Source organism: Thamnophis elegans, chromosome 10, assembly GCF_009769535.1.
Source record: "Thamnophis elegans isolate rThaEle1 chromosome 10, rThaEle1.pri, whole genome shotgun sequence".
NCBI lineage: Eukaryota > Metazoa > Chordata > Lepidosauria > Squamata > Colubridae > Thamnophis > Thamnophis elegans.
In genome coordinates, this window is record NC_045550.1 from 22,117,774 (window position 1) to 22,131,686 (window position 13,913).

General features: G+C 36.1%; 1 protein-coding gene across 1 annotated transcript; it reads left to right on the plus strand.

Annotated features, from left to right (window-relative positions):
- The first annotated feature begins 7,829 nt into the window (after nt 1-7,829).
- On the plus strand, nt 7,830-10,535 carry CALHM3 (calcium homeostasis modulator 3). Its single transcript, XM_032225628.1, has 3 exons — nt 7,830-8,116; nt 8,819-9,080; nt 10,119-10,535. Exons 1-3 carry the CDS (start codon nt 7,830-7,832, stop codon nt 10,533-10,535), a joined length of 966 nt encoding a protein of 321 aa, XP_032081519.1.
- Nucleotides 10,536-13,913: the final 3,378 nt, after the last annotated feature.

The window sequence follows — 13,913 nt, forward strand, 5'->3', positions numbered from 1 at the left end:
AAGCCACTTTCAATAAACTATTCTTAGTTAATTTTAAAGTAAAGTATTTCCTCATCTTTGTATGTTGCCTGTCTTCTGCTCATACCATCCAGACATGCTATATTACCACTTATCATTCTAAGACAGCTTACTGTATACGCAAACTGAGGATAGCAGAAGTTGAAACTCAATGAAGGGCAGAATGCAAGACAACAAGAAATGGGACAAAAGCCCCATTTTCTTTCTCTTTTCTTGTTTTCTGTTAAGTCTCACATAGCAGGCTTTTTATCCTCATGCATATTTCTCTTGTTAGAAATCCTAGTTGAAGATTGTGGAGAGCTTTCACATTAGGCCTAAGGCTATGTCTTATATTAGGCCTAAGGCTTCACTGAGCACACTTTAAAAATGATTTTGAGGAAATGTTTCCAAGCACATAAAAGCATACCACCTCTCAGCTATTCATTAAACAGCCCAACAATTGGAGGTGCTTTAAAGTCACATTATCTTTAGGGGACTGATTCCTTAAAATAGCAGCATTTCTGCTTCACATTCATGCAGAAGCCAAAAGGAAAGGTGAAGTTGCCTTCCTAACTCATAGAGATGTAAGGTCCATCTGATCATGCAGAATCTGATGCCCTTTTTGCTAAAAATGTCAAAGCATGCACAGGGTGAATGTTTACTTCAAGTAAATATATTAGCCAACATTTGGCACAAAGGTATGGATGCAGACATGCGAACAATAATAAATACAATTTTAAAAAAATATCACAACTCAATTATTTCTTATTGCAACTTGCCAGAAACCCAATCTGGACTACAGGAAAAGAAATGAATATCATCAAAGTCACCCTACTTTCTGGGTCTGATTCAGTCAGACCCAGAAATTCCAGGCCTTCTGGATAAATTATGCAACCCAATAATCTTAAATCTCAGCCACATTTTCCCCCGCTGGTTCATCTTCCTAATTTGTATCCAAAATGTTCACAGTTACCCCTAAAAGCAAATCTTAAAACCAAAATCAGGGGGGAAAAAACACTGCAGAAGAGGTAGGGATGGTAAATCAAGATCATGAAATGTTATGACAAATAATAATAGCAGAAGTTGTAGTTTGGCAGTGAAACATACCTAATGTGCCTATTAAGTTTGACTAATATGTTCAACGTAATGAGGAACTCCAATAGAGAAAAAAAATCAGGGACAGATTCCCTTGGTGATAGTAGGATTTGGCACATCTATCGGAACTAACTCACACAGTTCCACATAAGTAAATGCATTTTTGCAGTTCTCAAATTCAACACGCTTAAAAGCAATATCAGGTTGAATGCAGGGCCCCCATTCTCCAAGAACAAAGCTTCTTCTGCAAATGGAAATGCTTTTATCCATTTAGAACAATCGTTTTGCTTAAAAGAACGGAAACCTGTCAATATGTTTCTCTCAGCCTTTGAACCATTTCTTAACACAAGCTCTTGCAGAGGTTTTCAAGATACTGTACCTGCTCTATCAGGATACTGGGCAAGGTCACACATAAGGTTGTGGTCTGTGATCCATGAGGTTCTCCTGGGGCTCACATGTAGTAGCTTTCAAAGCAGAAGCACCATTTCTTCTAAGTATAATCCTTATTGTCATTGTACTTAATTAAATACAACAAAATTGGTTGTATTCTATTGGTAGTCCCTAGATCCATTCCATATGACACTTTAAAAAAATCAGTATTAGTGTTTCAGTTGTACAAAAATAAATCTCTTTACAGTTTTCTGCTTTGATATAATTCCTTGCAGATTCACCTAAGCAGTATAAAGCCACCTTCATTTTTCTATCAGTTTGCCAACATTGTTGTATTGAGTCATGAAAAGCAGTCCCTGCGGGATGTTCACTGGCAGCATGGTGCTTGTAATCAACATTTGACTGCGATCTTTATGTTAGGAACGCTGTCATCCATCATATCCATCAGGATCTGCACATAAAAAAATAGTAAGTATGGATAAGTTATTTTTAAGACTATATCAAAACCACTCTAATCCACAGCAAAATCTCTCTCTGAAGCATTATAGTTAGTGTTACAGTGTCGGGGGAGGAATAAAATATATATTGTGTGAGATTGGAATTTAACAGATTATCTCATGTATGAACCTGACATCACTTTTAAGCTATGTGATATATGACTATTTCAAATATCATGCAGGGTCCTGTAACATAAGCAGGGAAATTCAGATTGAGAAACTCAGAAGCTAGAAGAAGCAGATGGGGAGAAAACTTAACAAGGACATTGACATAAAGTCATTTAACTGCATATTGGTTTCTAGAACTGTATAATCCCTTTCTCCAACCTGATGATGGGCTTGGCCTGCCGGTTAGAATTTGCAAATTCAGGAAGTTACAAAGTCAATACACCTGGAAAATTTAATACCTATATTTGCTGCTTGTTTAGAGAAATATATCTTCCTTCATTATGCTTTCTGTGTAAACAAGGGAAAGCCAATATTGCAAGCACACCATCCATCTCCATTTTTTCCATATTCAGAATTATTTCTGAAACTTCTTTCCTGCCAACATGCAGAAGAAATAGTATAGGGTGCACAACTGCTGGCTCTGTATGGCATTCAAATGTATGTTTTGTAGCAGTTTCCAAGGCCTTCTGGAACTGTACCTCTGAAATTTAGCAGCAGTTTCCTGCTGATTTTCAATAGGAAACCAAAGAAAATCTTCAGTTAAAGAACACTGTCTCATATTTTAAAAATCCACAAACTTCTCCACCAACTTGGGTGAGACAGTCCTGTTTCCATGTTCCCAAGCTGCCAAAAGCAATAGTGCATGAAAATAAAAAGAATATAAAAGGGCTATTTAGTGTGGTATAGGGGCTAAAGTGTTGGCCTTAGAAGGAGATCAGGTGCTACACCATTCTTGACCATTAGGATATTTTGAGCCAATCTGTCTGAGCCTAACCTATTTCACAGAGTTATGCTGGTGGAGGGGGATCTAAGAGTGAGCACCACATACGCTGCCTTACATTTCCGGAATGAGAAGGTGGGACATACATATAGTATATAGATAAGGTAAAGAACTTAACAAGAGCCACTTTGGTGCAACAGTTAAAACACCAATTAAAAAACCAAGAGAACCCGAGTTCCAGTCCTGGTTTAGGCACAAAGCCAGCTGGATGACCTTGGGCCAGTCATTCTGCCTGACCTAGGAAGGAGGCATTGGAAAGTCATTTCTCAAATCTTGCCAAGAAAACTGCAGGGACTTATCCAGGTAATTGCCAAGAACCAATACCGACTTGAAGCCATACAGGCCAAGTTTCAAAGATCTTAATGAAATATGTAGGTAATTTAATGGAAAAATTGAGGCAAAGATAAAGTAAAACCAGGTAAGATTGATCAAACTTTCACATTCTTTTATTAGGTTTGTTCTTAAATATATTATAGGAGGAGAGCCATGATAGTCAATGGTAGGGAAAAATCAGAATCAGTCTGATATCATCTTTTCAAACTAATACATTTTATTAAAAGGCATAAGTTTTAATGAGCTAAACTCATTTCATCACGGAATCACTCCGTGCATCTGAGAAAGTACAATGCAGCTCACAAGTACTTATGCCTTTAAATAAAATGTGTTAGTCTGAAAAGATACTATCAAACTGTTTCTGAGTCTTAAATTCAGTTAGCTTATTCTTCACTTATTCCTCATTACAGAAGTGCAATGAAATGAAAAACACTTTGCTGATGTAAAAATAAAAAAGGACCATCTTTCTCCTTCATACAATTATCAGGCCAGCTTTGCTAGAGATCAGCAATTCTCTTCTGGAGTTTATCATTTACATGTCATTGTACTCCAGCCTCACTCCTATATTGTAGTTTATTAAACTAATAGCATTCTCTGAAAATTTCCACTTCAGTGAATGCTCAGTGAGCCTTTAGTAACTGTATGACCAGCAAAAGTGTTAAAGCTTCATGCCAGTTGGTTGAAAGAAGAATAACTACAGGAAAAAAATAGAATATTTTTTCCTCTTCCCTTACCATGGCCCATCTCAATTCAACTATCTCAAGAACTCTCTGAAAAGATTAAGGATTGAGTTTTAAAAACATCAAGACTTATAACAAGGTTGTTGCTTTTGGTAAGTAGTGAAAAGGCAACTATTGCACCTACAAAATCTGATTATTTAACAGTAGGATAAAACATCTGAAGTAGCATTCTTTATAAAAGAAATATTCCTTAGGTTCCCCAATAGCTGGACACTGCACCTACTTGCACAGCTGCATGATTCAGCCTTGGCTTCCTTCAACTGGCTTGTCTGTTAACTCATAACTACACACACATACAACAGCACAACCAAAACATGAATCTATACACACACAAATAATAAATTAACTCTTTAAAGAAAATATTTCTATAATACAAACTTACCAAGCTTTGGGACAAAACAGTGGATTATATAAATAGGATTGCTAACATTTTCAGAGGATAGTATTCTTTTGAATTATATACCTAGAATCTGACAACCAAACAATGTAAATGGATTCTCTGGCTAAAAGACTGATATTGCAGGAAGATAAATGTATGTCTCCATTTATTGAATGGATTGAAGACTGATTGTACTTGCCACTTATAATCAGATTGTTTATGAACATAGATTTTGTGTGGTTAAGTATAAGCAAATATGGAACTCATTTATACAGAAAACAGTAGATTAAAAACCGATCTATATAAATGTATTATAAATATGTATGAACTTGAATCATGTTTGCATTAGACAAATATATATACAGAATTGTAACTGCTTATTGTTCTAATGATGTATCAGATTTTTTTTCTTAGTTATATTTCTTTCACTTTTTTGTTAAAGCACTTTTATGTGTTCATTTTTCTCTTCTTTGACACCGTATGTATCACGTCACTATTACCTTTTGTGTTTTGCTTTTTTTCTACTTTTTGTTATTAAGTAAAAAAAACAATAAAATAAATTTTAAAAAGCTGAAGAATATGAGGAAGCTATATATAGACACAGAGACTCAGACACCAAGGCAGAAATAATCTGCGAAAGAATGACATGATTGTGTAGATGTCTTTTAAATGAGCCCATTACAAATTTTCTGTAGATTTTGCTGGCAGGATTTTCATAGTTCTTTTACTTCTGAACACACTGTTTTGCCTATACCAATGCTATTATTTGTACTCTGTGGGATATTCGGTCAAATTGCTTTGAAATCTATCAGTTTCCCTTTTTAGTCTGTGGTTATAGGCATAGCTGAAGTGTAGGTTGTGATGTGGAAGGAAGCATTCTTGATTCTCCTTGCAGTCTCCCCAGTGCACTCTGACATGTCATTAAAATATTTCTGAAGAGGATCTACTGGTCTTCTGGAAAATCAGTAAGACAGTTTCTCAGAATAGTCAATTGATAGTCAATGGCTAAAAGATGTGTCCGGGATGAAATAGGACAGGATAGATGGAGTTCTTTCAATGCATTATATGACATTCCTGCCATTTTGCCATGGACTCCACTTCTAACACACTGACTTGTCTTTTGGACTATTTCTGAACATGCATTTACTGATTTTTCTGATCAGGAAAGCCTGTTCAAAAATAGCACAATAAACAGGTTAATGATCTCACACATATCACAGGCAAGTTGAAAAGTGGCTAAATCTTCTGTTCTAGCATCAGCCCATCCTTGCCCAAGTCCATTACACCACACACTAAGGACAGTAATTGCTAATGTTTTCTCCCACCAGTAAGTAATGCTCAATGAGAGGGGAAATGAAATTCAAGAAATCCACCAATCACTTCCTTTAAATTGTCCTGCAGTGATTTGGGAAGAAAAGGAGCATTTATGAACCTCACTGCAGAGTCAAGATAGAACTGGCCACAATACTGGATGGAGGTTATGCCACTGAAGTCTGGAAAGGGACAGACTGAGGAAGCTGCCTTAGGTAAAAATCAGAAGAACTTAAAACAAAAATATTTATCAGATAAAAATGGGAAGACTAACACATACTAATAAAAAGAGTCAATCTCCCACCAAGGATCATTGCTTGAGCCCTTGATCCATAAAAATGAAACAGATCTAAAAGACACAAGACCAGGATTTGAGGCATCATTTTGAGAAACACAAATTTGCATCTATATGCATTAGAGGTGGGGGAGCAATGATTTCACTCTATGAGAAATTTAATTTTGAGAAGTGTAAGTGAAAAGTTAAAACTCATGAAATGACAACTATAAAAATTTATAGGATCAATTCTAAAATGACCAGTAAATTAAACAACAGAATTATTCACATTAAATAAAGATACATGGACAACAACAATAAATTATTGCTGAAAAGTCTAACAATACAGGTTGGACACTGCCTCCTTGTGGCTGGAATTAGTGCAGAAACATAATTGTGCCTGCTGCCAAGACAGATATTAAACTTACCTTAATTCAGTTTATATCCAGTCTTTAAGAGAAACTAAGAAGGATAGATGCTTCATTAATCATTTTTGATAGATATGTTTGTGTATATATAATTGCAGGTTTGAAATTGGAGAGGCAGATAATCATGCAATAGTTCCCAAAGAAAAGGCAAAGCTGATTTTCTGAAGATATTTTGTAGCCCAGATTTGGAGAATCTTCTGGAAAAGGTTCATTAGTAAAATCTGCATTTCAAAAATCCAGACAGCTATTCATCATTCATCATTTTTATTTTATTATATAAAATACAAAAAGAAAAAGAAAATAAAATCCAGAAAATAAAAATCCTATTAAAAGGCAGCAAAAATTCAACATATTCAACTTTGAAAATAATTTTTTTAGAAGTGTACTGGGCAAGTCTTGTAAAATCTGTAGGGCTCCATCTAGTGCCTTAAGTCTTGGAAAGAGAATGGAGGGAACAGAACTATGTTTCTAGAGCTACATCAGAAGTAGGAATCCTATAATCCTCTGGATATTAGGATGTGTAATTCTCCTCAGTCTCAACTAGTATAGACTGGTTACGATAGATGTTAGGAAAAGCAGTCCAGCAACATTGAAGAGGCACAGAATTCCCATTTCTGTATTTAATCTTGTATTTCGTTTTCCCTGTCTTTTGTGCTATACAATTGAAAAGCATTTCCTTATGCTGTTCAATGTGCCCCAATCCATGGCATTGCCTTATGGGTTTGTTTCTGCGATGAAACAAGAAAATTTATCTATTCAGTATTAAAAAGTGAAATGGTGAGAGCAGGAGGCAAGTAAAGATGAGAGCTCATGCGAGGGATGCAGCCGTAGTGTTAATGCTGCAGAAATCCTCCAGCACCTTCTCTGAGAAGAACAGGGAGGAGACTTGTAAACAAACTCTCTCATTTGATTATCCTGCTTCCCCATTGTGCACAGGGACCGCTGGGGAAAAGGGGAAAAAACAGCTCTGATCATTTAAACACCCTTTACAGTGCACCAGCTACAGTTCCTGCAACTGATAGGAAATCCTGCAGGTATTGTAGTGGTAGCTTGTTGATATATAGAAGAATTCTGTAATTTTCTCCCTTTTCTTTAAATGGAGATAGTGGAGAGAAGTCTTTTTTAATAATCCAACAACACATAGATAAACAACTTTTCTGATGAGGACTGACTAAGAAGGCTTCTAAATACACCGACAAGAAGGGCACAACAAAATGTCATATTAATGAAAATGAGATTTCAGGACAACCAAAAAGGCCATCTGTGAAAATCTATCTACTCTACTGTGCTCTTCCTGTCCATTGTCCTACTAACTTAAGAGCTTGTAGAGCTTTCCTAACCAGTGCTGAAGAGGACTGTCAGGAAAACAGAGCTTGCTGGTGCTGAAATCCTTTGACACTATTTCAGCCCTTCTTCAGGGAAATATCCCGAACAGCATGGATCGATTCCAGATGGTCTTCCAGTACTTCCAGTCTAATTCAGAATCAGTGACAAATGGGATCTGTGGGCTATTAGCATTGGCAAGTGTGAAGATTTACACCATCTTTGATTTCAATTGCCCTTGCCTTGCTAAATACAACATGACATATGGCTTGGGAATAATGTTTATCCCACCAGTAGCACTTTTTTTCTGTGGGCTCATTGTCAACAGGCAATTTGTTATGATGCTTGAGGAGTGGAGGAGACCAACTGGAGATAGAAGGAAGAAACCATCAATTATCAGGTGAGAGATTCCAATGATTTTTACTGCAAGAATCCAATTACTTAAATAATGTGTTTATTTTAAAAATGCAAAGTACTTAGATAATTCAATTTAAAGCACATTCTTCTTTCTCTGCCATGGTTTTTCTGGAACTTTAATTCCTGGAATATTATATTAGATATTCCAGGAAATAAAATTTCTTATGTTTTTAAAATTAAACATATTTGGCAGGGATCTTTTAGATCAGGACTGAAAGAGGAGGGTTTTAAGAATTTTACTTTGCCTTATGTTTTTGTATAGCTAAACTCCTTTGGCATTTGTTTATACAAGAAGACATTAATATACCAATCTGTAAAATAATATTTAGGTAAACCATTATTTTATAATTCTTCTGGAAATTCATTCTATAACTTATCATTTCTATTTGTTTTTTTCTTCTGTTTGGTCTCCATATACCTTTTTGTTTATTTCTGTTACATGGTTCCAATTTCTAGAAAGATAATTTGGTCTTTTTAGAAGGATTGCACAGAAATATGCATAAGCAAACTAGATTCATGCAGACAAAACTAATAGCATAATCAACATATTCAGTATTAACTTGCATATCATTCTTTTTTTCATGATAACCCTCGATGATTCTATCACTTTTCTTGTAAAGGCCCCTATGTTGTTTTCAGTTTATGGTATAACAGTCAAGTCTGTTCCTGTCTGTCCAATGCACAGGTACATGTGTTCTTCTGTTATGCAACGGGCTATGATAGCACCCACCGTTTGGATCCTAGTCACCCTCCTTGATGGGAAATGTTTTGTCTGTGCCTTCAGCAATTCCATTGATCCTGAGAAATTTCCAGATTTTGCTGCCAACATCACTACCTATGATGCCTTGCAACACTTCCTTGCCAAAATCCCATGCAAAAATGATGAGTTGATGAGGAATAACACTTCCCGCAAGACAGTGTCCAGGTATCTCAAATGCTGTTCCCAAGTAAGTAATGGGCATCTATTGGCATTGGGTTCTGTGAGAAATATTCTTCCAATCTAGCACCCAATAAATGCATTGAGCTCCTGACAAATCCTTCATTCCTCGTCTTCCTGCCAAATGGGGATTTAAAAAAACTGTATAAAATACCTTGGAAGACGATACTTACTCCAGTTTATAAATAAAAACTATATCTAAAATGACTGTAAGTTTTCAAAAGAGTCAAACTCCATTGTCCCCATTCACTGCACCAGATTTTCCAAACATGTTGGAATTACAACTCCCAGATTTGCTACTGGAAACCTAGATGTTCTAATAATTGTAACTCCATTGCAATTTCATCAGGTTCAGACGGATGTTCTATACTTATATTATACCACCTTGCTTCTATTCTGCACCTCCCTTTTTTCTTTTTCTTTTTTTTGCAAGGATTTCTTCCTGACCAAAAAGTGATTTCTCCTCAAGATTGATTCAAACAAAGTTATGTTATTATGGTATGGATTGACTCTGGCAACTGTCGTGAAACTTGAAGTTGCATAGGGATGTAGAGCAGGAGTGAAATCTACTTACCTTTGCTACTGGTTCGCAAATGTGAGTGCACATGCGTGGTTGCTCTGCTCGCACGTGCACCTCTGTGCATGTGCGTGTCCTTCTGCACATGCGCAGAGCATCAAAAATGGAGGTGATTATGTCTGAGAAGGTGGGTCTGCTACTGAGCATACCTGCAAAGGTAAGTAAAACAGCGAGGGGGGGGGAATCCGCTATGTCACATGATTTAGATTAGCTAGAAAACAGGAAATCCTGCTTTCTGGCTAATATAAATCATGCGTCACAGCTGATCATCAGAAATACCAGTTCGCCTGAATCAGTAGCATTTTTTTTACTACTGATTCGGGTGAACTGGTAGCTTTTTTTATTATTGGTTCGGGCAAACTGTTCTGAACCGGTACCATTTTACCCCTGATGTAGAGTCAACCTAGGGTTGGTTTCCATCTTCTTTCTGTAAATCCAAAGCCTCTCTATCTGTTTGTCATTTTCTTCCAGGCTTTTGGTTGGAGTCTTTTTTTAATCATCATCGTGATGGCCTTCCTTGTTCGTGCTCTCAAGCCCTGCTTCAATCAAGCCGCCTTTTTGCAGACCCGCTACTGGAGCAATTACATTGATCTTGAACAAAAAATATTTGAAGAGACCTGTTGTGAACAAACGCGGGACTTTGCACATAAGTGTATCCTCCATTTCTTTGAGAGCATGCAGACAGAAATCAAACTCAGGCGGTTTAATGCTTACACAAAAGAAAAGGGAGAAAAAGGAAAGGAAAATATTCATTTGAGGGGCATCACTAGCGAGGAACAAATAAGCAAATTTCTTCTGTCCTGGTACAATAGAAAACCTCCACTGGATTTGAACCAAGCCTACAGGCAAAGAGATGATACCTTTGCTTTGGGCAGGCATAACAATTAACCGATACCATCCCCAGCCAATCAAACAGATATTTAAAAGTAAGTTGAAACAGGGGCTTCTCACTCTTAGAAAATTCCCAAGTCATATGGTTCCCGACAGCAACAGGGGTCTACTGCCTTGATCTGCAACACTAAGAAGCTGAACTTTTCTAAACAGCAACTGGAATTATTTAAATAATTGAATTTATTTTATCAAGTTTACCACTTTTGTTTCTACATTGTCCATAGATCATCAGACAGAACACAAAATGGTCCAGAGGTATTGATTCTCAGATAAGACTGGCTTACACATAACTCAGAGGCACAATTTTTAAAATTATGGTATACTGCAGTCCCAACTATCTGGGTTTATCCACTGTCTAAGCAATAATCCAATAATGGACAAAATCAAATGGCTTAGTACAATGCAGGAACTCACCCACGGTGAATATCTGGTTCATCAACCAGAATTAAACAAGAAAATGTGGTAGAGTTATAGTGATGCAATAGAATTGCTTGTAAAGGCACAAGACATAATATGTTTGTTTATTTCAATTGATAGTCTTATCCAACAGAAAAACAAATACAGCAAGCACATTTTGTTATTAGAAAAACAATTGTAATTGTTAGTGAATAATGAAAACATGCAATAAAAAAACAAATCTTTTGAGATAAGCTGTGGTGGTGCAGTGATTAGAATGCAGTATTGCAGGCTAATTCTGTTGACCATCAGGGGCTTAATCCTCACCGGCTCGAGGTTGACTCAGACTTCCATCCTTCTGAGGTTGGTAAAATGAGGAGCCAGATGGTTGAGGGCAATATGCTGACTCTGTAAACTGTTTAGAGAGGGCTGTAAATCACTGTAAAGCGGTATATAAGTCTAAGTGCTATTGCTGTATGGGACTGTCTATATATGAATTTTGCTTATCTTTTACTTTAAATAATCATTTCTCATTTAAACTAGAGTGAAAGGTAAGAGAATAATGCATATCTTTACCTGAAGTGGGCAACTGAGACCTTACAATAACTGAAAATAGAGAGAGAGGCTGCTAAATTGTAAGGTTGCTTTATGCTGTTAATAGAAAATTGTTTTGTAATAACATGCTTATTTTTTAGTTATCTTTAACTTGTATTTTTTGATTATTTGGTTTTTTATTAAAGTGCTGTATTTTTGCTGAACTTCCTCTGTTTATCTATGCCATCGCTGTTTTTCTGAGTCTGTTTTAGTTAATAAGCCATTTAGCCTAGCAGGCTCCTCATAGTAGCAAAGTGCCATTTATTTAGATGGTGTTGTTTAACTAACGCTCTTAAAAATAAAGACTCCCCCCCCCCAACTTTAGAATAGAAAGGAAAAGAAATGGGATGCAATATTTCTTCTCCCAGGGAAGACAGATCAGTCTGGCTTGAAATGATTCTGTCCATAATTAATTCAATGTCAATGCAGGAATTAGGAGGGTATAGTTCTAATTGCCAGCTATTTCCATGTTGTTTGGCACCAAATAAATAAATATACAACTAGCATTTTCTGTTGTAAAGACTGCATATATTGTGTTACTCAACTCTGTCCTGAACTATTCTTCTTCACTAAATGGTACTGTTTCAAAAAGAGTTTCTATTGTTTTACATTTTTAAGGTCTGAACCAAATATAGTTTCAATCTTCCAATTTTATCTGTATCCTTAGTCTGTTTATAACTTTCTAGGATCCAAGCCTTATTTAGCTTTTTGCTTTTTATTTCAGATTCTTAAAATTCTTAAACTTGTTATTAAATTTTTCTTTCATTCAGGATTAGGTAAACTCAATCGGCCCATTCGAAATTTTAATTCTGGAGATCTCAAATAGTTTACAAATAGTTAATGAGAAGTTTTCCCAAAATGATTTGAAAATGAGATTTGCAAAGTTAGTATTCTTTAAAATGGTTGTGAAGGGTAGCATGATAGCTGAGCAGCTAAGACACTGGGCTTGTCAGCTGAAAACCAACAGCTCAGGTTCGTGGCCCAAAAGTCCTGTGGCAGGGTGACCTCTTGTCCTTGCACTAGCTCCTGCCAACCTAGCAGTTCTAAAGCATGCAAATGCAAATAGATAAATAAGTACCATTTCATTAGGAAAATAATTGCCCACATGACCTTGGAAATGTCTTTAGATAGTACTGGCTTAATGGCCCTTGAAATGGAGATGAAAGATGATTCTCATTCATTCACAGGTTGATGCATTGCACTTTGAATAATTGTCACTTGCAGGTGAAGGTTTCCCATATAACTTGCAGCCATCTGCTAGTTGTCAGGATTTTTGGAATCTAGATATCCAAAAATGTAGCTCTATTATTCTTGACATTAATTAGCAAGAGCAGAGGATAAAAGCTTCTATATCCATTAGCTTTTGGCAACTCTCCAGGTTATGGTTTACTATGACGTTTAACTTCAGTCAATAAACCACAACTAAACCAATAACAACTTTGCATAATGTGCAAATTTAGCTAAAATAGGGATGCCTGTATCTATTTTTTGACTATTGTCAGAACAGATTTTGCATTATTCATCTTGTTGCCAACTAGGGTACATTTATTACACAGATATTCAAAATCAAAAGAAGTTAAACAAGCTATAAATATTTTTAAAACTTGCTTTAAAGGGCCTGAATCAAACATACACTTTCTCTCGGGACCATCGTATCTTCTTAGTAGGTCAGCAATGAATGAAACCATCTTTAACTACAGCTATCCCAATCTATTCAGCTCAATAGCTTATTATGCATCTTGGGATTGTTCTAATTTAATTACATTCACACAGTGAATACAAAAATTATGAACCTGAACTTTCATATTTACTAAGGGCTTTAATCAAATTGGCTATTTCCTAAAGTAAACTGAGGATGAACAAGCCCCATGGAGATCAATTGTATTTGCATACTGATTTCCCTGAAAGGGTATTTTTACATTGTTATAGACATTGCAGAATATTTTTTTTTTAATGGAAATATACTGAGAGTGGTTTCTGATAGTGACATTGTTATTGTTAGACTTAAATCATTGTTCCTCTGAATGTATTATTAATGCTTCAGTAGTAGTATCCCAAGAGGCTAAAATATGGGAAACTAGCTCAATCTTTCATTCTAAACTGAGACCAGATACTAGAATACCTGAACTCGGGGCAAACAAACAGGAGCTGGAAGGTTTCCCTTTCTATCAAATAAACTTTTAAAGGGAAGGGGACCTTGTTTTGTCTTTGTTCTTCCATAATAACAGGGTGTCTAGTTTCCTAGCCTGGCTCCTATCAGATAAGAAATGCACCTTAACCTGGAGAAGGATTGGAGTTTCAAGAGAAAATCATGAAGCTAAACGTAAATTAGATTCCTTATATATGTTACTATATTATGTATTGAACTATTTATTTGAATTGTTA